Below are 26,923 nucleotides of genomic sequence, written 5' to 3' on the forward strand. Positions count from 1 at the left end.
AAATGTGGGCATTAGTTATTCATGCAAAAATTATTTTTGAATGCATGTACGTGAGGCTGTTTTGGAAAATGTCACGTGAGAAGTAAATGCATTACTATGAGAAATGTGTGCTTGTGTTGCACTGTGATCATGCGGGCTGAGGAAAAAACAAGAAGGAATGTATGCGGCCTGACACAACAAGGTCAGCACACCAGTCTCAACAATGAGTACAGCGTGTGTATGTATATATATATATATACACATATATACACACACACATACTTTTTTTTTTATGACACTGATCCTGGAACAGCTGGTTAGTTGGGTGAGAGGCTCTAAACTTTTATGAGTACTTTGTGTTCTACATTTAATGGAGTGAGTGGAGATACACACACACACACACACACACACACACACACGCGCACACACACACACACACACACACACACACACACATGGTATTTATATCGAGACATTTATTAAAAGAAGTGACTGTTATGCACTGAGCACAAACAGCACAGTACGGCTTAATACACCACCTAACTGTGCGCATAACAAACCATACAGACAATCTTCTTTTTCAAAAATAATGTTACAAATTATTTAAACTAAGAATAACTTTAACATTTTAGGACAATCTTATGTCAATGAAGGCACAAATCAAGACAATCGTAAGACAAAATTGAAAAAAAGGTACAGAATAACAAATAGCCATGACAATGTACAGTATATAATACAAGACGCATTAAATAACACAATTTAAATATGTAGTATATCCAGTCAAGTTTTCTAAATGGACTATAACAGATATCCTATTGGATACAATTATTTTTCCAGTTAATTTTATATATGTAAATGGTTACACTGTACTTCATATGACTGCCACACATGGATGCTTAGGTTGAAAGAACTGCCTAGTATATCTTAACACAGATTTTAATATTAAGCACATACTTATAGTTTAAAGCTGTTATTCATTCTTAACCTACAGTAAAAATGCCTCATGAAACCAATATTTTGAAATTAAGCCTGTGTGAGCAAGTGTAGAATTTAAACTACCAATAACAACCAAAAACAAACAGAAAATACAGGGGAAAAGGCATGGTATATCTTCAGTTTATCTTGGCATGCCATTGAATGTTGAACAAAAAAACACATGCACAATATACTACTTCCTGAAGATTTTACAGTTCGAAAAGCGACCTTTTGATTACCATTTTTTAAAAGAAACCTTTTCATTCTTAATCTTTGTTTTCATAATCTACTGCCTTCATAATATGTCTTTTAACACTCCGCCTCATGAAAAGATAAGTTTGACATCTCTTTTCCTGTCTTAAATGGCATGTGTTGTTGAAATGCAGGTCATTTCTGGACCACAACTACACCATAGGTCAAAACTTGTCCTTCCACACTTTCGTGCTTCAGGGAGCTCATATAATTGCCCATTGCACTAACATTGTGTGTGTGTGTGTGTGTGTGTGTGTGTGTGTGTGTGTGTGTACGCTTGTTACAGAGAATGAGAATGTATGGTATCATAACACATACAACCTTTGCCCTTACATGTGCTTTGTGTTCCACTAGTTGCTCTCTAACTGATCTCAGAGATATGTCAGCATTTGCAATGCTCTGTCTCTGCCACAATAAGTTCAAATTGAGCTCTGGGATCATGAATTTCTCTGTGTGTTTTTGGTACCCTCTATAACTTCTCTTACAAAAAAGTAAGTACCATGGTAAAGTGATGGCATCAAGTTATAATATCATGGTACTTTGATATGGCCTAGTAATGAAATTATCATCACACTCTTATTTATTTAGTTATTTTTTGGTTCTTGTTTGTAGTATTTTAGGGCTGCCAAAATTAACAGGTAATATATATATTTTTTTAATACTAACAGTTTTTCAAGAATACCATGGTCAATGTTAAGAACATGTTAGTAGTACCTTTTGGTACTTTTTGTAAATGTTGTCAAAACAGTATGTTCTTATTTCAGTTGCACTTAATTTTACAGTACATGCACTTAGTGTACTAAGAAAGTACTTATAAAAGGCAACTACATGGGTTAAGAGTAGGTTCAGGGTTAGTACCTAATTATTACCCAGTTATTGTAATTACTATAATAAGTACATAGTATTTACATGGGAAACAGGACTGTAAAATATAGTGCTACTATTATTTCTGTATATTAAACTTAAATCCTTCCAAATTCTTAGTCTTAGCTTCTCAAGTCTTAACATTACTGATGGACTGTTGTGCATTTACTTCACCGAAATCACTGCTATTATACAATGAGAATTTATTATACAGATTTGCAAATCGCCTTTATCTAACACTTTTCATAATTCATAACCTGTATTGATGAAAACACTCTCCCAAGGACTATAAAATGGCCTTGGCATTTTCAAATGGCCAAAACATGAATGACAGATAAATAACTTAAATAACACGGTCCCAGTTCTCATGTACATTACATGCAGCAGAACAGCCGCTTTAAAGTGCTTCTGTTGTTCCCCTCCACTGTCGAGTTTAAAACGAGTATATCATGAGAAATGCTCATCAACACGAGTTGGTGAATGGAGATTTGAAATGTCCCGCTTCTCGACCTGTAAACATTTACATAGTAGCACTGTGAAGAGAAGGACAAGCTGGGAATCATTCACTCTTCCAGTCTCTCCGTATATTCAGCTTTTTTGTCCAAGTCTAGCTCAGCTGGCTGCTGATGTCCAGGGCTTTCTGGTACACCTGGGTAACATCATCCAGATCGGCCAGCAAGGAGAAGCTGCCGTTGTCTCCAGGGGAGCCGGGAGGGCTACGGGCACCCTTTCCGCTGGGAAGGGGCGCAACGGTCTGAAGGCCCCTGTATCCAGCCATCTGCAGCAAGTCTTCGGCAGACAGTGAGCCCCGGATGTTGGGTTTGGGAGAGGCGGGAGGCCAGTCCAAGCCCATGCTGGAGAGACACGTCTCCTCGTACACAATGCTAGAGGGTCTGCTTTGGCTCCGTGAAAGGGTTGAGTCAACCGGGACCTCCCCATGGACTCCCACAGCACTGTGTGTGGAATATTTCCCATTACGCTTCAGTATTCCTTTCCTCCCGACAGACCGTTTGGTGGGTGAGCTGTTAGGAGGCTGCACAGTAGCGTCCCCTAACAGTTCGGAGGACTCGCTGCGCTCTGGTGAGGAGTAATAACCGGACTCGCGCTGCTGATTGTTTTTCAGAATGCCTTTCTTAGGTAACATGGACACCATTTTGGCTGGCGAGCCGCCCAGAGTGTCCTCTCGCTCCGGACTCGAACCGGACTCAACATCTAGGTAGCAAATGGACCGCCTGAGCTCTAGTTCACACAGACTCTGAGATCGTTGGTCTCCACTGGTCGCCCGAGTTTTCAGAATGCTCTTTGGTCTCTTGAGGCCCGGCTTCTCCTCCGCTACACCCCACATTCCAATATCGTTCTCCTTCATGGACTTTCTCAAACGCCGGGCTGGAGTCAAGGCTGTATTAGTGACATTAGTGTTACCAGGCTCTGGGCGCTGGGGTTTTCCTGGACGGACCTCAGAGCGGTTCTGCCAGTCAATGAAGCGGGCAAGCATTGGGGAGCTGTTTTCCCTTTGTGTTTGGCAGTCGCACACACTGGTCTTCCAGCCCCAGTTCACCCACCAGTGATTTGCAATGTCCTCAATTGTAGCCCTGCGCTCTGGATTAACCATTAACATCCAGCGGATCAATCCACGAGCATCTGAATGAGACGGAGAGATTTGAATTCGGTCAGGAAACTTTAGGTTCAGTAGGGAGATTTGGGTTCAGACAACTTTGAAATGTCTGTAGAGATGACACATACCTGATGACTGTGGCGGCTCCCTGTACTCTCCATTGCTGATCTGGCGAATGAGTCTTTGGTGGTCTCCTCCGTCGAAGGGCATTGTTCCGTAAACAAGAGTGTAGAGTAATACGCCCAGCGCCCAACTGTCAACCTGTCAAAACAACACCACATTGGTAAATTGGTCCACTGGGAGATAAAGTTTTGGAAAATGGTTTATGGAACATTTTCAATTAAATGTGCATTTATATGACAAAATTCCAGTGTTATTTTTTACAGTTTTTGTTTTGTTTGTTTTTGTCTATAGGCTAAATATATTTTTCATCATGCCATATTGATTTAATTTTACTATGAAAATAAAATACCTTTTTATTTTGAGCTGTGCAAAGTGACACAAAACAAACTATATAATAATAATAATAATAATAATTTAACTTCTCTTTCTAGTCATATTTTTGTTAACATTGTTAAATGATCATCATGACACTTAAAAAAAAATTGATATATTTAATGGCTTCACAGACTGGTTGACCGTATGTACTAATTGAACACGTGCCAGTGAAGACTTGTCGTCATTTAGCAAAAGATTAAAAGGTTCTGGAATTTGATTTTCCTGTCTGGGCCATAAAGTTAACTCCACCTATATTTATGAACATTTAATCAAGCTGTCATTGTACACCTAAAATGTATGAGAACAATAGGTAATCTCACATATATCTTTGCAGTAACTGCCATCATAATTCCTGCTCGTTATTTAATAATTTCTCGTGCCTGACCTTGTCTGATCCCTTCTGCTGATTAGCCAGGGGTGCAGGCCAGGAATGAGGAGGTATCGAGGGAAACAATGGCTGATTACAGTGCAGGAAGCGTCCACTCCCCTAACTTCAGACCTATCTGACCCTGAGTAGATGTGAGGAGCTCTGTGATTGTTGGCCCTGATCCACTGATCTCTGACCAGCGAGAAGAATGATGCCTTTCCCATGGTCTGGAGTTATGTAATGATGATTGAGGGACCAGGGGGGATCACTGTATGATTGAATGTCCAAAGCTTTTAGAGTTGTGCATGTGTCATCATCATACAATAAAACCGGAAATAGTATGGGAATTGTGATATATTCCTGTGTTCCAGACAGGCTTAGTGTTTGGCTATTAAATATTAGGAATAGTGGAAGGGGTGTAAAATGCTTGATATCCTGAAAATAGCTTTGAGATTAGTTGTCATTCTTTTTGTTAGTCTTTGTTTCTCATTGGATTATAGAGGATGTTTGGTATGCTGACTGACTTGGCGTGTGGAATGATTCCTGTGTGGGGAGTGACTAAGTTTGGAGTGTGTTGGGATTTGGAATGAGGGGTGGGGGTGGTTTAAAACACTTTCTCTTTCTCTTTGTTATCTGTGTTTTGTTCTCTCTTATCTTTTCAGGCAGGAAGTATGTGATTGTGTTTCCTAGACTTCATTTTTTTAAAGGTGAAAAATGAATACCTCTTAAATGGCACTACAGAGTTGCATAACTGGAGAATTTTAGTTCATAATGTACCTCTGGACCTTTATATGGTCGTCCGTTCACAATCTCAGGGGAGGCATAGAGCGGGCTGCCGCAGAACGTTTGAAGAAGCTTGTCCTTGTGGTAAAGGTTGGACAAACCAAAATCTGCAATCTGGAAGGCAAGACAGAATCAGAACAGGCCAATATTGTGAGTAATAAATCACTGGAAGAAAATTATAACATACCTTAATGTTACCGTTGTCGTCCAGGAGAATGTTTTCCAGCTTGAGATCTCGGTGCACTACTCCACTCTGTAAGACATCATCAAAATAATTGATTTTCGATCAACATTTTGTCATATTTGATGACCTCAAACAGGTTAATGGACCTAATTTTTTACAGTGATTTTTATCATAACCCGAATGTCAAATAGCCTGATCTTTGAATCACCTCCCCCATTTTCGTGATGACCTCCTGGCTCTCCCTGATCCGAAGGGCTGAGCTGGAATCCCCCAGCTGAGTTGATGACATCATCAGCCCAGCTGTAAGGGAACAAAGGCCAAACCCACTCTAAATTCCCCCAGGACCCTTCACTTTCCAGCTGACACGGCCCTGGGTACCGGCTAACCATTTGTTCTGATCTAGGAACAGCATCTTCTGCTTTAATCCTACCTTTAAACTCTGTAAAACTAGAAAAATATGCACTACAATGTGAAATAAAAGAGAAAAACAATGAAGAAATATGGGCTGGATCAGTGTGAAAGGTCAATTTAAATGATCAAGCTTGGAAAGTGGGAAAATATGAGATGAGGAAGGGCTTGGCACCAGGACAGAAGAGCACAGCTGCTCTCTGGCTTCACAACCTTTTGTATCGAGACATTCTTGGAAGTTGAGTTTATCCCTCGCATATCATGACAAGTCCTCCTTCATAGATTAATCATTTTATTTACTCTATAGAGAGCTCATGTGTGAATCATGTCGATTGCATGTGAACATTGCACAGATGTCAGTTGTTTAGTTTGAGAGGCTTCATTTAAGGTATGAGACGCTGTGCTATAGGAAGTGTAGTTGTGGCACTGCATGTTGTACTTAGCGGTTAAAGGCATGACATGCAGTAGAGCCTATTTACAATATCCTTGCTGGAAAAAAACACTTAAAACCAGCCTAAGCTAGTTTGCTGCTCTTAGCTAGTTAAATCTGGTCTCCCAGCTTGCCACAAGCTGGTCTTCAGCTAGTGTGGCCAAGCTCACGTTTGGACGACCAGCCTGACCAGCTGAATAGTACAAAATTCCCTTTAAAACCAGCCAAAAGACTAGCTTGAACAGGTTGGAAGAAAAACTAAGACCAACAAACCATCTTAAGCTGTTTGTTTTTTGTTTGTTTTGTTTTGTTTTATTAAGCAGGGAAAGCATGGCCTCAAACTTTATTGATTTTGTAAAACATATTTTAAATTAATTAAAGTGTTAAGCACACATTTTTGATAATTTCATTTTGTGATCAAGTTCATTCAATATAATCCTACAACTAGAATTTTGCATCTAATTAGCATCCAGGGCTGAAACTTGCTGTTTTATAATTTCAGATATAATACAGAAACACTTCATCAATGTCATCATTGAAAAATGCTAATATATCTTGGACTGTGATTATAAGAAAGGGAGTAAAAAATCTACATTTATCTAAACATTTAAAGGGTTGAAATACATGAGAAGATTAAATGTATATCATTTACTCACCCTCATGTCATTCCAAAACTGTTTCACTATTTAAATTTGTAATTCTTTTATTTTATGGAAGAAAGAACGTCATACAGAACAACACGAGGGTCACGCGTAAATGTACCGTTTCATTTTTCTCACCACACGGATATGATGTTTGTGGGCTCTGACCTCACCTTGTGGCAGTAATGGACAGCAGAGACGATCTGTCTGAAGAAGTGTCTCGTCTCCCTTTCACCGAGCTTTCGGCGCTCACTGATGTATTCGTACAGCTCGCCCTTACTGGCATATTCCATCACGATCACAATCTTATCCTTATTCTCAAAAACTGTGAATAGACATAGAAGCAAACACAACAGCACATTATTAGATTACACAACATCAATGCATTATGCATGTTAAAGCATTATCGCCTGGAAATGAAAATAGCATATTTCCATTAAGTCGACTTACTAACTAAAGCGCTCTATCATTGACATTAACTGTTTGGCTCAAGTTTTTGTTGGCCGCTGCCAGTACTGTATGTAGGAGTCAAAAATGCCAGCGTGTCTGGCTTTAGTCAGGGTCATGGCGATTAGGAGCTGTCTTTGCAAGCGGGACCACAACTGTTAACAGGTGTTAAGTGCAGACAGGAAGTGAGATTTGGTGTGCGTGAGCTGGGATGGTGGCGTAAACATTACCGTTCCAAGAAAAGGTACGTGTTTTGCACAACATGGTATTCTTAGTAGCAGCCCTTAGATTAATAGCTATCATTTAAGCCAATCAGAGAAGTGTTTCTCTTAAAAACCTGATGGAAAAAATGGGACCTCAGCAAATGTTTGTTTTTATTTTGCAGGGGACTGAAGCTGTTCCTCCATTGAGATCCTCTTCCACCTTCTGCTGATACAGCAAGAGAATCTCCATAGTGACCCTTCATTGTTTAGTGCCCAGAGGCTGGTCGTCACAGTGATGGTCAGTGGACCGAATAGACGATGAAAAATCCTGCTTATCAAGTGGATTTTCTTCAGCTCTCTTGGTGCCACTTCCAACAACAAACAATGTGTATGTGGATACCTTTTGACTGTCTAGGTCAGGACTAACCGAGGTTGTTAGAATAACCTCTTCGAAAACAAGTTAAGTTCACGTTCAAGACACTGAACTCAATCCCAGGCCAGCGCTGAGTAATTACCTCTCTCAGCTAATCCGTATTAGACACAGAAGACTGAGCGTGCTCCGTTTTGGCACCGGCTCTCAGACCGATCCAGGGTCAGTAATAATGACCCCTGGCTGAGAGCGTGGCATGAGTCCACAGCCGTGGCGTCTCCCTCTGTCAGCGTGGAGATAAAGCAGCTTTGTCAAGTCTTTGTTTTGAGTATCCCGCTCAAGGAGTGCTGCGCTTGGGGCCTGATTTGATGTTTTTTTTGATTTATGTTCTGAGAGGCACAGCTACATGCGTGGGACATTTTTAAACATGCTGATTGCTGCAGGACTGTAATAGCCTCAATGCATCCGCTTCATCTCCATTAGAGAGTCTACACCCCCAACAATGTTGTTGCCTGATCAACACCCTTGGGCTAAGGAGGGTGTGGTCAGATTGCATAAATAAAACATGAGGGTAACGGGTCTAGAGATGATTGGCAGTTGAGAAAAACCGCACGTTTTGCATCAAAGGGTGTGGAGTTTACACCCGCTGAGAGACTTTTGATCCATTCAGACAACTTGGATCCCAAACTGTGCTCGGTTTTCTGAATACATATGAGGAACGTTGTCTCAGTTAGATTTGAACCTGCTTTATCTGAGTGTGTTAAGACTATGAAAGACTAGGCCTACCTTCGTATATAGAGATGATGTGTGGATGGCGGAGAGAAGACATGATTTCGATCTCTCTGCGGATGTGCACCATGTCTTGTTCATCTTTAATCTTCTCCTTACGGATGGATTTTATCGCCACCTGAGAACCAACACACATTATTAAAATCAACTATATGAATACTATTTGTAGCACGCTTACATTTAGTGCAAAGTAATATTAATGATTCTTTCGATTGGAGGCAACTGAAAATATTGATAGATTCCTGGTTTAGTAGCTCAGCTTCTCAGTTTGATTGAGCAGTATTGATGAGGACATGGGTCAATTATTTGTGTTGCAGTGACATCCTGGCCCGGGGTCATAGATCATAGAAACAGAAGAGCCTACTCTCTTTTATGATTCACATGAAAAGTATTTCCTGTTTTAGTCAGTCAGTTGACCCACATATTAACTGAACAAACCAGTCTGGTTGTAGTAGTAGTCTTTTTATTTACCCTGCAGAGCAATTGTATATAGTGGGTTTGAACATGGACATTTTTTACAATGAACAAATGGACTAGGCTGCCTTTATTTGGTCAAAAATACAGTGAAACCGTTATGGTGTGAAATATTATTATACTTTAAAATTACTGTTTTTTAAAATATAAATTATTCCTGGAATGGCAAAGCTGAATGTTCAGTCTTTAATGTCGCACGATCCTTCAGAAATCAATGTAATATGCTGATATGATGCTCAACAAATATTTCTTATTTATTATCAAAAAGGTTTTTGAAAAAAAGCTAATATGATATTTGTGGACGCTGTAATATTTTTTTTTTTGGAAGGGGCCAAAGAACAGCATGTATTTGAAATAGAAATCTTTTGTAACATCATAAATGTCTTACATATTTTATGCCTTGCTAAATAAAATATGAATTTCTTTCTGGAAAAAACAACTTTTGAACAGCGGTTCGAGAAAAGATACATACTGTAAATCATACATTTTTAAACATAAACATTTTTGATTCCTTAGAAAGCCGTGCACACTCCTGTTTCAGTGCTATTTTTCTTTACAAGTACTAAGGAGATGTTAAGATTACGGGGTCTAGATCTGCTGTGAGCAGCTCTAACCTTGAGCAAAAATGGGTTTCTGTGAAGGTGAATGGCTTTTTCGGGAGAAGGCGCACCACGGGAGTTATTTTTAAATGTCCCACTTAGAAGCTCCCAAACAGGCTCTATCACAGAGATGTGTCTGCACTCAAAAGCCTGCTTTCAAAGAACCTATTTTTTGTTATCAAAACAATTTATTGAATTAGCTGGTAAAGTAATTGTATTTATTCACAATCTAAAGTCGTATCCTATATATATATATATATATATATATATATATATATATATATATATATATATATATATATATATATATATGCGCAACTTTAATCCCTCCTCATGACCACTCAGATTTAGCAAGGCAAAAAACTTCTCAGCATCCTCAAGCACACACACACACACACACACACACACACACACACACACACACACACACACACACACACACACACACACACACACACACACACACACACACACACACACACATATTTGATATATATATATATATATATATATAATCTTCTCAGCATCCTCAAGCACACACACACACATATTTTATATATATATTTTATTTATATATAATATGATAATATGTGTGTGTGTGCTTGAGGATGCTGGGAAGATTTCTGCCTTACTAAATCTGAGTGGTCATGAGGAGGGATTAAAGTTGCAGGAAGTTTGCAGCCTGTTCCTCCACTGACTCATAAAACACTCAGAAGGGGAAGTGGTGCTGACAGAGCTTACTTCCTGTCCACCCAGTGTTGTTCACGGCACCGATAAACTGCCACCCCAAGCCTTTTAGGGACAAAATGAAAACGTCTGCGCAGGGTGTGTATGCATTGTATTGTTTTCTTGCCTAATGATATCTGCAATGCATGCATTGCATGTTACCTTATCAGTGACTTATGTAACACTCATACTTGGATATGATCTGTCTGGTTTCAGTCTGGTGTTTGTCACAGGAATGGTGAATGGTTTTAAAGAGACTGTAAGATAGAGCCAGAAATAGTGTGCATGTGTGGGTACCCAATGTGCGTTAAGAGCCACTATAGGACATTATAATGTGATGTAATGTCTTCTCCTCTCAAACTTAAAAACAATTACAGTGAAAGCATAAACTCATTAAAATTGCATGGCAGCAGATGGGTGTGCAGGTGATTCTTTGACCATGCTGAAGGGAAGCGCACATGGTTGAGTGGTATTGTTTCCCTGCCTGTGGCTACAGATCATTAGGCTAACCTGTGTTTGATGCCTATGCCAGCTGGCTGTAGTCTTTGCTCTTCTCTAACCCCTGGCTATAACTGAAGCCTTCTCATTGTCTCTCAGACATAGACCAAGCCATTGTCGAAGCCTCACACAACAGCTGTGTTGTTTTACCTGTCCGCCGTTTAAGGGGAAAAGGGAGCACCTTTACTCACCGGAGCACTCGTGCGGAGCAATGCGTCAAAGAGAATTGAACACAATGAATGAGCAAAAAAAAAAAAAAAAAGCCTGTCGTCACATTTGTTGTTTCTTTCCACCTTCCGCTTCCATCTTTCTCTCCAAACATACACTGTCAGTTTCCTTTCAATAAAAAAACTCATATTTTTAGAATTTGTGTATAAGCATTTAAATTGTCCAGAAATGTTAAGTACCTCATACCTTAGACTAACCTATTGTTTTTCTTCTTTGTGACTGTCGATTCAAAAGGGTTGTGCTGATTAATATATATATATATATATATATATAAAAATTGATAGTCCATCTTTGCTAAAAAAAATATTAATTTTCTTCGGGGGAAAAATCTGAACTTTTGAACAGTATTTAAAAAAAAGATACATACTGTGAATCCTGTGAATATTTATTTTCCTATTTCAGGACTATTTTTCTTTGTAAGTTCTAAAGAGAGATGTTTATATAATATTATACTAGGCCTACTAGGCCTATTATATTTTATATTATATTAAACTTGTATTGAACATGTGCCAAGAATGGAATTCTATAAAGAAGCACATGCAAAGGGTAAGCTTACTTATTTAGTATACAGGTTTAATTCAGCCTACAATGATATAAAAACTTCCTTTCGCTAGTAGCGTGAGTCATGCATTCTTAAGACTCAACAATCAGTCCATTCAGACAATGAGTGTGGACTGCGACTTCAGAATCTGTCAGCTCTGCTAAATGTGTTTGAGTTTATGCTACTTTATCATCTACCCTGCAGTCTACAAAGTCTACCTGTCTTTTTTCGCCCTGAACACCCATTTAAACAACAAAGTTAACAAAGCAAATCACTGAAGCTCACTCATGTTTTGGCAGTGAAAGCTTTTTTAAATGCATATGCTGGAACATTATTTGCTGCTGCCAGAATCCTCAGCACACAAACACTTGAGTTTATCTGCACACTTCAGATTTAGCATTGGCCATCGACACAGAAAACACAATCCGCTGTGTTGGTCTCCACAGAACCACACCATCTAATGTGTCCATCTAGGCGGCGTTAATTCTGCGGAAACGCTCCTAAGTGGTTGCTTTATTAGGTTACCATGTCCCGGACGTGACTCTGAGAACATCCTCTGCACAAGCAGCTGTTGACATCAGGCCACATTTCTCTCGCCCACAGATCTGACCAATAGGTCCATTTCTGCCCTACTCAAGATGTAGATCTGTCTCAGGATTAATGTCCTGACCTAGTTCCAAAGCAGAAGTGGTTTATCCTATGCTCTACAGATGTTATGCATTTCTTAGCGAAGTCCAGAGTGATACGTAAAGGAGCTTAGGTTACTTGCAACCTAAACATACCTCTCGTGCTTTGAAACCTTTGACCTGGTCAACTCCTATGACCTAAATGATCTGACCCCGGTTACTGAGGGACGGAAGACAGCACTTGCCAGGGGAAATTGTGCATGTAATGATGGCCATTAGAGGCGAATTTACGTTCACCAACAATTCAAAGGAATGTTTAATTAAGTCAACTGATGTAGAGTGAAACCCACACAATTTCTCCCATAAGAAAGAAAAAATTTGATCTGTTCTACAACGAGTAAACAGTGAGATTCTCTTGTCTCTTGCTTCTCCATGATGGGAAAAAACACCATATTTATCAAGGATCCCAGAAAAGACATTCGACATTCAGATTTGCCTAGTCACCAAGACCAAATGACCTGGTTCATAGAACTTCTGCATTTTATAGCTCTAGCTTATTCTTGACTTAATGTCTGTTTATCTCAAATAATTTTTATAGAAACATCTATAACATAGTTAATACCCTTTTGAGAACGGTTTCTTGCGCTATTGAGTCATTTTTCAGTCTTATATGCATGGTTGTCAACTCACCGCTCGTCCAGTGTGCCTCTCTATGGCTTTTTTCACTTTTCCATATGTACCTCTCCCGAGGGTCTCGAGGAGCTCGTAGCGGTGCTTCAGGTTGTGTTTGTGATGATGTTTCTTCACGCTGGACCCTCTCCGTAAACCGAGAGAAGCTGGCATCTCTCCTCCCGGGTAGTCCACCGGTAGAAGCTCACTTTCTTTCGCTCCGTTACTCCCTAACTGGGACGATTCCGTATCCATGGTTTCCTCAGCGACGTGTCCAGATGCTCGATAAATCTTAAGATCGCCGCTGAGACGCTGTAGAAAGTCGCAAATATCCCAAACTCAGTGTCCAGTCGTTATTTATGCTGCTGATGAATAGGGTCAGGGATTTTTTGGGGGGTCGTCTAAGGAGAGCGACCCGTCATTCATTCATAGGTGAAGTGCTCAGAGCTCTCGTGTTGGGATGCGCTCGTCTCGTCTCTGTCAGCTCAAATATGCGCAAGCGGACTCCATGCTTTCCCGTACATCCCACTACCGGCGCGTGTTTCTCCTCCCCTACTTTTTCCCTTTTCTCCAGAGTAAAGACTACAGGAATAAAGAATGCAGTCTGGATGAAGCCGGAGGCGGAGTTATGATAGCAGGTCTCTCTCTCTCTCTCTCTCTCTCTCTCTCTCTCTCTCTCTCTCTCTCTCTCTCTCTCTCTCTCTCTCTCTCCTAATAGAATAATGGCGTAATAGAGAACACTTAACTGTATTTTGTTAGGTTTGGTCAGTGCTTTCCTTTCATCACTTTCTCTCTCACTTATTATTCAATTTAATGTGCTTTATTTGTACGACGAAAGCATTTCCAGTCGCATATATAGGCTAATGTAGGCTATGCATGTGTTCTGCAGTTGCCTATTAATTACAATTTTAATTAGAATCATCACAATATAACAATGAATAAAAATATGACAGAAGATGAATATATGACCAAACTCGGTGTCAGAAACGCTTTATTGGCACTATCATGGCTTTTCTAATGAAGAATCTCTGGTTTGTATTTCCTTGAAATCCACTAGACATGGCATCATATCATGAATGTCTGGTTGTACTTCCCCTGTAGTCCAGTGTTTGTTTTTTGTTTGTGTTGTAACTTGCGTTCCTAAACTTTGGTCATCCTCTCAGGACATTAAGCTGTAGCAAAATATGGCTCAACAGCGCCCTCTAGTAATAGCGCTATATTTGTGCAGCTGTCACAAAGCCTACTGGGATCAAATACTGCCATCATATGGAGATACAACAATATTTTGTGTTCAGAAATTGTTTCTGAAGTACAAGTATTGTGCACAGTGCTGGGTAGTAATTGATTAGCTACATGTAATCTGGATTACTTAATCAGATTCCAAAAATGAAATACTTGCAGTTAGATTATATTAAATTTTAAAATAATTGACTACCGTTACATTTTTATTGATTATATGATAACATGTTTATCTCACAATGGCTTCTAGGTTTGTGGAATTGCACACACTGACCTGTCATGTACCTATCCCTGAAAACTGAGACCCACACACCATTTGATCGCTGCATTTACAAAAATCCTTTTTTTACTTTTAAGAAGTGTTTTCACAACATTTCAACATTGTAAATCTAATCGGTGACAAACACATTAATTGTTGAATTATCACTTAGTGAGTCATTTAATCACGTATTACTGTCTTTGGAAGGCTTTTGTATTTCAAACACATTAAAATGTACAAATTCATGTCATTTTATATTTACATGCAATGCTGGGATTCCCCAGTTTTTTGTCCGCTGAACCTCTTTGATCTAATATATTTACTTGAAGTACCACCCAAGTTATGTCAATAATAAAATTAATTCAATAGTAATAATAAATAATAAAATTAAGTTCACGGTTCTCTGATGTCAGTTAATTGTCTCATGACATGCAGCTAAATAAGTAAAATATTCAATCTTTTAAGTGTTTTATTTTTATTGTTTTTTTTTTAAATAATTTATTTAAATGTTTATTCTTTTCATTAAACTCACAAACCCCCTGCAGTTCCATCATGGACCTCATTCTGGGAATGTTGTTGATAACAAAGAATGGCATATATAAATATGGTACAATATTATCCTATTCAATGTGATAAACAATTTAGGTCAAAAGTAATCAAAAAAGAAGTCAGATTATATTCCCTTAAATGTGTAAAGGATTACGTTACTTACTAAATTTTTTTTATGCAAGTAACTATCTACCGAGTTCTGATTGTCCATTGGATGCTAAACTTATGCATAGATAGAATATTTGAGTTTGTTTAATTTATATTGAGATATATATTGGTGATACTGTATCTGTACTTTGCCCTATAATTTAAAAACAGCAGACATTTTGCAATAAACTAATTTTCAAACAGTATTATGATACATTTGTTATCATGTGACCTTACTTTATTTGTGTCATGACCTTCTGCAACCTAATAATAGCAAGTAGCACATTGTGTCTGTGACGTAACTGAAGCCTATTGGCCATCTAGAAAACAAGCATTTGATATGTCTTGATGTTTGCCGATGTATGAATGATGTAAGAATGATGCATGTATTACTATATCATTTTAAACCTAAAAATAGAAAAATACAGATCAGCAAATCTGTCTGTCTGATATCCAGAAACAGCTGGAGTGTGTGTGTGTGTGTGTGTGTGTGTGTGTGTGTGTGTGTGTGTGTGTGTGTGTGTGTGTGTGTGTGTGTGTGTGTGTGTGTGTGGTGCTGATGTAGGCCTGTGCGTGTGCATTGCGCACAGCTCACCCGTTTCCGGATGACGGGGTGCTCAGGTCTCGGCTGTCTCTGTAACTGTGACTCAGGGGTCTGTGGGTCAAAGGGCAAAGCACAGTTTACTTTTAAGGGTTAGGCCACTTCCTACAATAATGACGCTGGTATTGGACTTCATTTTGTATTTATAAAATATTTAACATCCAGCCTTATTTTGAAAACATAATTAGAACAATTGGCCAAATATATAAAAAATCTACTTTGTTACCCTCCTAAAACTGTATTATGAAATTGTGGGACCCAATGTTAAGCTGCTTTCTTATTGTAAACATAGTTGACATTGTTGGGTTTATAATTTGCTTCACTAATTCCACTGTGCTGTAATGTGTCTTTACATGAAATGTTTGTGGTCAGTAAGATTATTTTTGTTTGTTTGTTTGTTTTGGATCAAATTATTACTTTTATTCAGCAAGGATGCATAAAATTGATCAAAAGTGTTAGTATTGACATTTATAATGTTACAAAAGATTTCTATTTTAAATAAATGCTGTTTCTATTCATAAAAAACATTCTGAAAAAAATGTATCATGGCTTCTGAAAAATAAACATAAATAAAAAATAAAATAAAAAAGTAAATAAAAAAGAAAACCGTTTTCAACATTAATAATAATAAGGCATGCAGTAACGATCCTTAAAATTCAGCTTTGAAACCACAGGAATAAATTACATTTTAAAACAGTTATTTAAATTAAATTGTAACTATATATTTACAACTTATATATTTATATATATTTTACTATTTTAGGGTTTTTTTGTTTTAAATGTAGCGTGCGTGTGTGTGTGTGTGTGTGTGTGTGTGTGTGTGTGTGTGTGTGTGTCACTATATGCAACTGAAGACTTCAGCTTTACAGAAATAAAGGAGGGAACAAAATAATATCATGTAAAATACAGTGATGAAACCCTGGAGGAAAACCACCAATCTTGGCTGATGGAAATGAAATATAAAGTAGACTCAAGTGTGTCGTAATGTACAGTACATGTCATGTCACTGGCACAAGAGAGTCACAGTACATTCAGCAAACTTGATTATTCATTTCCTATTCACCACAAGGTTTGAATCATGCAGATATGAATAATGTCATATTAGCTAATGACCCCAATGTCTTCTAACGATCAAATCAGGACCTTTTTGTATGCCCTATGTAGGGACCATACCCCAATAAATTAAATCTATATTTCACTTCTATCAATACTCACCACAGCAAGTCTTGCATACTTGCCTGATCTGACTGTCAATCCCATAATGCTCAGCTGTTAGGTGGATTCTGGTGGGTAACATAAGATGAGCATCAGCCATCTCATCTGATTTTAGGAGCTGTCCATCAAAATATAGCCCAGAATGCCAGAGGACAATGATCCACTAGAGTAAAGCATTTAGCCTACCTAGAAGAAAAAAAGGCTCTATCAAGCAGTTTACAATTCAGACCTGGAGGGTCTTTTTCAGGCCTGATATTTATCTTTAATGTACTTATTGTTTATTATACTGAGCCGAATTGTTGAAATGTGGATTTATATCTTCTTTGTACCTCAGCCCCCTGATGACAAACCAAAGGTTGACAATTCTCTGAAGATCTGTGGCATACGTGTACTACTGTATTTACAGAATACCCTCATGACTTGTGATACTTGTTAGAATGTGGAACAGTATTATGAATGAAGGACATAATATAATTTTCCAAGACAGAAATTTGTGAGATATCTGTATAATGTATCGATCTAAGCACATCGACTACCTTAAAACATGGACTAAAAGAAAGTCTTTTTTCTTGTGGTCTTTAATGTGTTTTTACAAATAATGCAGCTTTCCTAGATGAAACTATTGTGCTTTTTCAAAGCTTGTTCCTCCTTGAACATGACAGCGCACCTGATTCTGTGGCATGTTCTGGTAAAATGGTAAAGTTCAGGCGGAAGCACTGGCCCCAGGCTGAGACTGAACTCTTTCTAATTGGAGGTCTTTCTGTCCGACTGTATGAAGAGATACTTGTCATTATATGCAGAGGGCAAGCAAGAGACAAACACAACTTCCATCCAGATTAGTCAAGGCCAGATTTAATTAAATTAAATATTTATTCACCCCAAAGCACGTGTAGTTTTGCCATACCCAAATGAGTCATGAATGAAATGTTTGCTCAGCACATTCTCTATGCTTATATTGTCTCGTGTGTGTGTGTGTGTGTGTGTGTGTGTGTGTGTGTGTGTGTGTGTGTGTGTGTGTGTGTGTGTGTTCAGTGTTGTATTGTGGGACATGTGCTTGGAACACCATTTAAAGATGTTTCATTCATATTCTTTAATAAATACAGTAAACATTGCGTCTCTGCTGAAGAATCTACAGTTTTATTTTAATTTTGTGTTGTCAGTTCATTCAGCGAAAATTGATTGATAAATAAATTAAAAAAAAGAAAGGTTAAAATGAGTGTAACTGATGTGGAAATATAAATAAAAAGCATAGAAAAATATTTTAAAGAATGAATTCACTTCATGAGATCATTTCCAGTTAGAGGCGAAACAGAATTTCCCCCTCTCTTGCTGCATACAATTTATGTTTTTATAATTATAGCAGTGATTTGGTTTGGAGTACTAGCAAAGCAATTAGGATCAAATAAACTCTTAATTGATGGTACAGAGTCAAGAATGCTTGATAAGTGGGGACCAGCATGTGTAGTCCATTAGTGCAGGTGAAAGGGCCATGTTTTTTTTTCCTAACAGTCATGCTCGGGTACAATTCTGCACTTAAGGATCTTTAGATAGTTCTGGACTTTGTTAGAATCGCGACGAAAGCAGTACAGGAGCTCGTAGTCACTCATGGCCTCTCCGCTGTCAGATATAGGGAGCATGGCTTCTGGTGCCGACAGACCTGTCACAGAGTTTCCAAGCATTCCCAGTACCCTCATCTGACAGAGGACGAGAGAGAAACAATGAATGAATCACAGTGCTGCAGGCATTTTCCACAAATCAGAAAAGTTCATAAACTCTTTGCCAACCACAGGAGGTCAAACAGAATATTGTATCTTTATATATTTATTTATTATATTTTATTTATTATATGATATGATTTTATTTTTTATTTACATTCCTTTTTTTGCAACCCTTTTCCAAATTTTGAGGGATGTTTGATTTAATGTGTCTTTTTACATAAATATAAAAAACATTTAATAGTATATATATGCCAAATGTTGTTTTAGTTATTGATTAAACTATGCATTTCCCATGAATTAAAGAACACGTTTAATAACACGTTTTTCTTGCAATAACTTGAGTAAGGTTAAATGGTTAAGCTTGACAAATATAGTAAATACTTAAACGAAGAAAATTAAATTATTACAAATTCTCCATGTCACAATTTTTAGGAATATATTTTTAAGTGTGGATATATATACAAAAATGTTTAAAATCAGCTTCTTTTCATTAGTATTCATAACGTTATGTTTAATGATAGTTGATCTAATATATCTAATGCTATAGTTTTCACAACAGAAATCATCTCTAATGCTTATACTAGGAAATCAAAGTGAAAAACACACTCACAGTCACACAGATGTCACAAACCTATCTTTTCTGCTTATTTCTAATACATGACGCAGACACACTCTGGCCTTTGTCATATACTCCTCTCCTGAACCGTCTTAACCATGCACTTCCGTATCTTATTTACTTCGATGTGACTTACCTTTTCAGTGACTTTCTCCACCCCTTTCCTCAGCTCATGGGCCATGTCACCCATCTCCAGGGCTTTGTTACTGCTGAAGCTGTTGAAGTCCCGCTGGTGAGCCATGCTCTGGTGCAGCTGGAACAAGGGGTCCCTCCAGGCCAACAGTAATTTAAGAATCACCTCGGTTAACTCTTCACGCTGAGACACAAATTTAAACCGTTTAAAGATTTACAGGTATGCGTTAAGTTACTTCTCATTTCTACAGCTGAAACTGCATAAAATCATCTAATGAGGCTCAAGAGTTTTAGGAGATGGTTTCTGGGCTACTTAATTTAGCAGATGTGACTTTAAGTACATTAATTGATGGGACAGTCCTCTTGGGACGGGCTGCGGTTAAGTGCTTTGCGCAAGGGCACAGAGGTGATAAGACGGCATTGGGATCAGAGAACTCAGTTCATTAAGGACAAGCAATGGCAGCAGAATCACAGATGCTCAATGTGATAAATCCACTTTAGAGCTGAACTTGCAATCTGAATGTTTTTTTTTAGGTAGGGTTTGTTAGGATGTTATACTCACAGCTAGTTTCTGTGCATTTTCTTTGCCATTTGGAGTCAGTATGTTGGAGGTGTGACATTTGCGATATATCTTTCCAATATGATTTTTGCTGGGCAGGAAATACTGTTCCTTTAAACAAAAAGAAAAAAATTAACACGTTAGATTAGAGATTAAACATTAGAATAACTTTATTCATCATATTAGACAAATTTTAAATTGCATACAAATAATATAGATTTTATATTTAAATAATTTACATTTTATTTAAAAGCTATTATGCATTTTCTTATTATGTACAATAAAATATCTGAGATCTAAATATCTTATGCGCTTTTTGAATCTTACAATGTCTTATTATTTAAATTAATTCTTTATATTATTAGCAAAGAAAAGTTCATTTTGCTGTTAAGCTGTTAATACATATATGTGACCCTGGATTACAAAACCAGTCTTAAGTAGCATGGGTATATTTGTGGGAATAGCCAACAATGCATTGTATGGGTCAAAATTATCAATTTTTCTTTTATGCCAAACATTATTAGGATATTAAGTAAAGATATTAATGTTCCATGAAGATATTTTGTAAATTTCCTACCGTAAATGTATAAAACATTTATTTTTGTGAGTGAATGCAGCACAATCGCGAACATAAATGGACAACTTTAAAGGCGATTTTCTCAATGTTTCGATTTTTTTGCACCCTCAGATTCCAGATATTCAAATAGTTATATCTCGGCCAAATATTGTCCTAACCTAACAAACCACACATCAATGGGAAGCTTATTTATTCAGCTTTCATCTGATGTATAAATCTCAATTTCAAAAAAATTACCCATATGACTGGTTTTGTCATCCAGGGTCACATATATCATTCACTTTTAAATATTTTAAAAAGTCTGCTTTTATTTGAATTCATACTTGATTTTAGCAAAAAGAGAATTTTATCTTTATTAATAAGAACAAATATTTCAGTCAGATTGTGATTTTTATTTTTGTTTGTGCTTGTGTAATGATTTGACTTTTAACAAATTGCAAACCATATACCATAGATTTTCACATATGATCATCCTTATTTGATATATTTGATCAGAAATGTTCATTAAGCTAATGCACTTGCATTACAAAATGCAGAAATAAAACTTTACTTCAGCATCTGCAAAACATTTTACAACCTGCTTGTTACAATGACAGTTGCATTAGAACAATTAGAAGTAGAAGAAAAGACAGATGTGACTCACAAACTCTGAGTGCAGATCGTTGGAGAGGCTGTGCATTCTGGCAGAGTGCTGAATGACCCTGTCGAAGAGATCTGCCAGGGATGGGACGTGGCACCCTGATGGCCCATGTGCGCAGATGGGTGCAGAGCCGACACGGCCATGAGGATCCAGGCACAGAAGTGCCACAAGTAGCACAGCCACTGCCGACAGAGACAAACCCACAGGGAGAAAGAGAAATAGAGACAGAGAGCAGAGAAGCAGATGGTTAGAGAAAATATAAGTTCCACCGAGAAATACATCCGCAGATGGAGAAAAAGATTTGGTTTCTAACTGTGGGCTTCAAAAGCTAGCCAGTCTCCTTGAATCAGAGTCTCTGTCACTTCATGGAAATATACCTTGCTTCAGGCTCCTAGACATTCTGAGAGGAGAGGAGAGGTTGTGGAACAGCAAGGGGTCGGACTGCTATTTAAAGTGTTCAGAGTTTAGGTGCTGAGGGACGAATCTGCCCATTAAAGAGAAGGAAGGAACGAAGGGGGCGGGCATGAAAAATATGCGTGCGTGACGATGGCGTGATTGTCATAGTCCATTGTGTCTGTTCCTTCAATCAGATGGTGACTAATGCCCCCCCCCCAGTCCCTGCAGGCTGCCCGCTTCGATTTTGCGTTCTTACCTCTTTAACCCTCTCTCTTTCCTGTCATCTGCCCCATCAGAGTAACCTGGGTGATTGGTGCTCTTGCCTTCTGACATCCTACATGACCCAAAATGCCAGTGACTCGTGCACTTTAAATAGTCATTGTAGAGAAGAAATAGTTTACAGAGCTGGCCTGAGTTGACTTTAGAGTTTTTAATTCATTCAGCCTTGTCAGTCTTCAGTGATGCATTTGAATAATTCCAAAGACTGGAAAATGTCATGGATTACAATAAATAGATAAAATAAATAAAAATAAGTAATGCATGTTGTATGTCTTGCATTTTACAATTAAATGAAGTGGTTCCAAAAAATATATAATATAATATAATATAATATAATATAAAATAATTATAATATAAAAGTAATATTCATGCACATTATATATTATATTATATTATATTATATTATATTATATTATATTATATTATATTATATTATATTATATTATATTATATTATATTATATCATATTATATTATATTATATTATATTATCAGTTCGAATCAATTCTTTTTAGTTCCATTCTATTCTATTCCATTCCATTCTAATTAATGTGGGAGAATACAAATAAAAATAAATGTATCAATAAAATGGGTACAACATTCACAAATTATTATTATTATTATTAATTGTCTTTTCAGTGTTTTGAGGTGCTGGAAAATGGACTATGTATATGCTGATAGGAAGGAAACATATTTTGTGTCTTTTTGAGTCAGAGCGAACACTTAAGGTGAATACAGACAGAGAACACTGTTTCTGTTTATTAAGGCCCAGTGCACTCAGGGTGAACACAGTGATCCGACCAAACCCAACAACCTTTGTATGTGGTGATTGATGTGGCAAGTATGATCACGCTTTTTCCCTTTATCCTTGTGTGCTGCATGTGCTCGGTATGAGACACTTGACCTCAGACATTTATGTTAATGTGGTTGGATGTTTACTGTGACGACGATCATACGCCACCCAACCCTCAAGGCACAATGTGTGCGGCTATGACGGGTCGATGTTAAACTGAATGTAACTATGACGTTAGCCAGCTGGAAATGGGTCAAACAAAACAGGAGGACTATTGTTAGATGCAAAATCTTACAAACTGTCATAAAACATTGAGTGTTACTCTCAAATTATCTCAAATCCATAAAACAGTGAGTGTTCCTCTCAAATCCTCTCAAATCTACTTTCATCAGGGATGAAAATAGCATGTGGACAAAATGTCATCTTATATGATGATGTGAATGAAACAAGCTGACTGAAGTGATAAAGATGAGGTGACTGGATAAAACTCTACAACTAAAAATAGTTTTCTTTTTTGCTGAAGTATTACCATTCAAAAGTTTATGGTTGGTAAGATTTTTTAATGTTTTTGAAAGAAGTGTCTTATGCTAACGAAGGCTGCATTTATTTGATTGAAAATAAAGTAAAAATCGTATTATTGTGAAATTATTTAGTATTATTATATAGTATTATATGCTGATTTGGTGGTCAAGAAACCTTTAGTAATATTAGATAAGATAATATTATTATCAATATTTAAAACAATTGTTCTCATATTAAAAAAAAAACGTGATGCATATTTTTGTCAGGCTATTTAAATGATAGAAAGTTCAAAAGAACAGCATTTATTTTAAATGCAAATGTTATATTACATTATAAATCTAAATCTTTTAAACTTTATAAATGTCTTTACTGTCATTTTTTTACCAATTCTAACTAATGCATCTTTTCTTAGAAAGCTCAGAATTTCTGTTAAAAAAAACAAAACTTTTGAATGGTATAGTGTTCTTCAATGCTGTTCAAAAACATTATGACAGAAACTTTCTTCACCTTCATTAATAATTATAATAATTCTAAAATTAAGTCTTCTAATTGAGCCTGATGACAAAGATCTTTGCCTCAAAGATCTATATTTTATCCTGAAAAGACCCAGTCTTGTTTATACTGACAATTGTCGGGTTTGGATATATTGGATATATATATTTGGGTATATGTGTCGAAGTGTATATATCACGTCTTTTGGCTCCACGTGAGATTACCAGTCACAGCTCCCAAGTCTACACATCCTGTAAGTATGATTCTTTTTAACATTTGATTAAATGAAAGCACCAATTTGTTACTGCACAAATTAATAGAAACCCCCATAACATAAACCGGAGAGTAAAGAAAAGATTGAAATTATTTAGAAAAATATTTGACTTACAAACAGACAAGCATTTTAGCATTTATTTTTTACTTTCTTTTTTATTATTATTATTATTTTATTTAATTTTCTTTGAGACTTTCAGTAAAGTAATCAAATGCTTTCTTTTTACTAATAAGAAGCAAAACGCTAATATGATTCAGCACCATGGACAGTAACTGCATTAGACATGTAGTTGCTGTCCATGGTACTGAATCATATTCTTTATTCTTAGAGGCAGGACATGTGGAGACTTCTGTTGAAAACGTGGGGAAGGCAAGATTGCAAAATGAATCATTGCTTGATGTCAATTTGATGTGAATGTAAATGAGTTGTGCAAAGTCAACATCAACAAATGCTTCACTAATGACCTGATGCTAATGACCGTCTAGTTGCAAGTCAAACTTTCATGCTCTGCAAAAAGTCCAACTGAATTCAATCGCAAAGAAAGATCAAATTAACTTAAAAAAAAAACATAATGAATCATACATTGAGTGGGTACATGCCAGATTGACATTTCCACTCATAAATGCACATAAAGATGGACAAATGCACTCTCAAGTATAGGGCTGACTCTCCGTACACTAACTATATGTACATAAATAGCATCGATGTCTTCTAGATCCTTTTAAAAATGAGAGCAATATACAATGTACTTTGCGAAAATTGTTGGTGAAATGAAAAAGATTTCTTAGAAATCTTCATCTAATTGCACAATGTTATTTTCTGACCTCCTGAAAAGGCTTTGGCTCATGTCTGGCCTGCATGACTGTGCTTAAAGACATCACCTGCGTTCACATTTATAACAGATGAACATTCTTGCCTACACTTTGTGTACAGATTTATTTGGCAACAGTACATTTTAAGAGGGTCCAAGTTGAAGAGACTGCTGGTGGGCCACATGCAGTCAGAGCAGGCAGTCATCTGCGTTTATGATTGGTTCAGATGGGTTCCATATGGCATGCTGCATATGCATACAGCTGATCTGGAATATTTGATTTTACGTACTGTAGATCCAGCCCGCAGGGGACGCCTCCTAAGTGTTTGGAAAAAGTATATTTTGGCAAAGCAGTTAGTTAATATGGCATGACACGGGTTGGCAGAGGTCTTCACGTTTGGCTGCGTGTTCGTGTAGTGTGTGCAGCCCTTAAACCAGCGTGCTGCTGAATCACGCTAATGTTGTGGCAGCAACAAGACTCACCTTTGACCACTCGCACGGGCTCACATGGCTTATGATGTTGCACAGTGAAGTGATTTAAACAAACTGACAAGAAAGGGTATAGAGAGTAATCAGAACAGTTGGGTATTCATTACAGTCAAGTTGTTGATATCATGGGATGTTTTTCAGATAAGCAGTCACTGCTTGTGAGGATGTGTGCACATGCTTTGGCTGCCCATTTATGATTGTTTATATTCCGATTTACTTTTTTAGCAACATGGAGAACTATGTGCTTTGCTACTGCATATTTTGCACATTTTTAAAGTTTTTTTTTGTGTGTGTGTCAATTCACCGGTTATTTTTCATTCCAGAAATATTAGACTTTCTACTGCCACTTTTGTCTGTTTTTGGTCAGTTGCACAAGCTGGATCCTTGATTACTGCGTGCACCTTAAGAATTACATATTTATACAATTTTGTAGTATGTAAATATTTGATAAATGCACTTTGTAATCTTTTTGCTAAATCAAAAAATGAATATACTTTACATTGTAATGTTGTGATGGTGAAATATCCAAATATATTCAAGTCAATAGTATTCCTCCATTTAGATATAAGAATATGCGTATCTGTTATTTTCCACTAGATGTCAGCATTGTACCTCTATATTTTTTTGTTCCATCCATCCATCCATCCATCCATCCATCCATCCATCCATCCATCCATCTCACCTTTACCTATCTATCTGTCTCAAGGGCACAAGGTCTGTCTGTCTGTCTGTCTGTCTACACTGTAAAATCTAACATTGTTCTTACTTTTTTTTTAGTTAACTTTAATCACTCATGTGTTGAACTTACAAAAAATAATTTAGTAATCTGTACTGTTTGCATGCTATGCCTTCATTACTCAGAAAACCCTAGTAAACATTACTTGACGGGTTTGAGTATACCATCTTGCCAAAGAAAAAAAAAAGAAAAAAGAAAAGAAAAAGAGGTGGGGCAAATGGTTTTTGATGCGGGGCAATTCTTAATAGACTTTTACTCATTTCTTCCATTTCTGCAATTATTGTTCTTCTTAGTTGCATACGCTCATTTTCTAGTCATCTTGAATGTTATTGTCAATACAACTAAACATTTTGGGAGAACGTCACATAAGTTGACTTCATAAATTCATGTTGATTTCCTAAAATTTCTCACCATTATTGTGATTAGTGTTCCCTTTGGTTGGGCACTTGGAACTTCATTTATATTATTGTGATTCTCTTCCAATTGATGCAGTTATGCAACATGAAATCACAGTTATTTGATTTCAAAGGAAGTGAAGACATACATTATATATATATATATATATATATATATGTATATATATATATATATATATATATATATATATTTATACTTAAATTATTTCCATGTTCTTAATGAATATATTAATGATGTATAACATAACTATATTTCATGTTTAATAATGATCTTTTAAAATTTTATTGCTAACACTTA

At 37.0% G+C, this 26,923-nt stretch overlaps 2 protein-coding genes and 1 long non-coding RNA gene across 3 annotated transcripts; 1 reads left to right on the forward strand and 2 right to left on the reverse strand.

The window, feature by feature from the left end:
- Positions 1-440: 440 nt before the first annotated feature.
- On the reverse strand, positions 441-14,254 carry nuak1a (NUAK family, SNF1-like kinase, 1a). The gene is made up of 7 exons (XM_077234536.1): positions 13,188-14,254; positions 8,803-8,923; positions 7,170-7,321; positions 5,521-5,586; positions 5,328-5,447; positions 3,814-3,946; positions 441-3,711 (listed from the first exon to the last, which is right to left on the reverse strand). Exons 1-7 carry the CDS (start codon positions 13,419-13,421, stop codon positions 2,678-2,680), a joined length of 1,860 nt encoding a protein of 619 aa, XP_077090651.1. The 5' UTR covers positions 13,422-14,254; the 3' UTR covers positions 441-2,677.
- Positions 10,622-21,871, forward strand: LOC143741962 (uncharacterized). Its single transcript, XR_013205298.1, has 3 exons — positions 10,622-10,703; positions 19,680-19,862; positions 21,437-21,871. It is a non-coding gene; the product is annotated as an uncharacterized LOC143741962 (long non-coding RNA).
- prl2 (prolactin 2) lies at positions 18,495-21,888 on the reverse strand. The gene is made up of 5 exons (XM_077234548.1): positions 21,796-21,888; positions 21,422-21,600; positions 20,205-20,312; positions 19,647-19,826; positions 18,495-18,870 (listed from the first exon to the last, which is right to left on the reverse strand). Exons 1-5 carry the CDS (start codon positions 21,815-21,817, stop codon positions 18,679-18,681), a joined length of 681 nt encoding a protein of 226 aa, XP_077090663.1. The 5' UTR covers positions 21,818-21,888; the 3' UTR covers positions 18,495-18,678.
- Positions 21,889-26,923: the final 5,035 nt, after the last annotated feature.

The sequence above is a fragment of the Siphateles boraxobius genome, unplaced genomic scaffold (genome assembly GCF_051911475.1).
Source record: "Siphateles boraxobius isolate OS27281-9 unplaced genomic scaffold, OSU_SipBor_1 19, whole genome shotgun sequence".
In the NCBI taxonomy this organism is placed as follows: Eukaryota; Metazoa; Chordata; class Actinopteri; order Cypriniformes; family Leuciscidae; genus Siphateles; species Siphateles boraxobius.

What these genes read in the sequence shown, in the direction of transcription:
- nuak1a (XM_077234536.1), bottom strand. Translation starts at nt 13,421, where the DNA reads ATGGATACGGAATCGTCCCAGTTAGGGAGTAACGGAGCGAAAGAAAGT. An exon ending in CTGTCCATTACTGCCACAAG is followed by an intron (nt 5,587 to 7,169) that starts GTGAGGTCAGAG and finishes GATGTCTTACAG; the next exon opens with AGTGGAGTAGTGCACCGAGA. An exon ending in GGAGCCGCCACAGTCATCAG is followed by an intron (nt 3,712 to 3,813) that starts GTATGTGTCATC and finishes CGTCTCATTCAG; the next exon opens with ATGCTCGTGGATTGATCCGC.
- prl2 (XM_077234548.1), bottom strand. Translation starts at nt 21,817, where the DNA reads ATGTCTAGGAGCCTGAAGCAAG. An exon ending in GTCTAGGAGCCTGAAGCAAG is followed by an intron (nt 21,601 to 21,795) that starts GTATATTTCCAT and finishes CTCTGTCGGCAG; the next exon opens with TGGCTGTGCTACTTGTGGCA. An exon ending in TGGAGAAAGTCACTGAAAAG is followed by an intron (nt 18,871 to 19,646) that starts GTAAGTCACATC and finishes GTCCTCTGTCAG; the next exon opens with ATGAGGGTACTGGGAATGCT.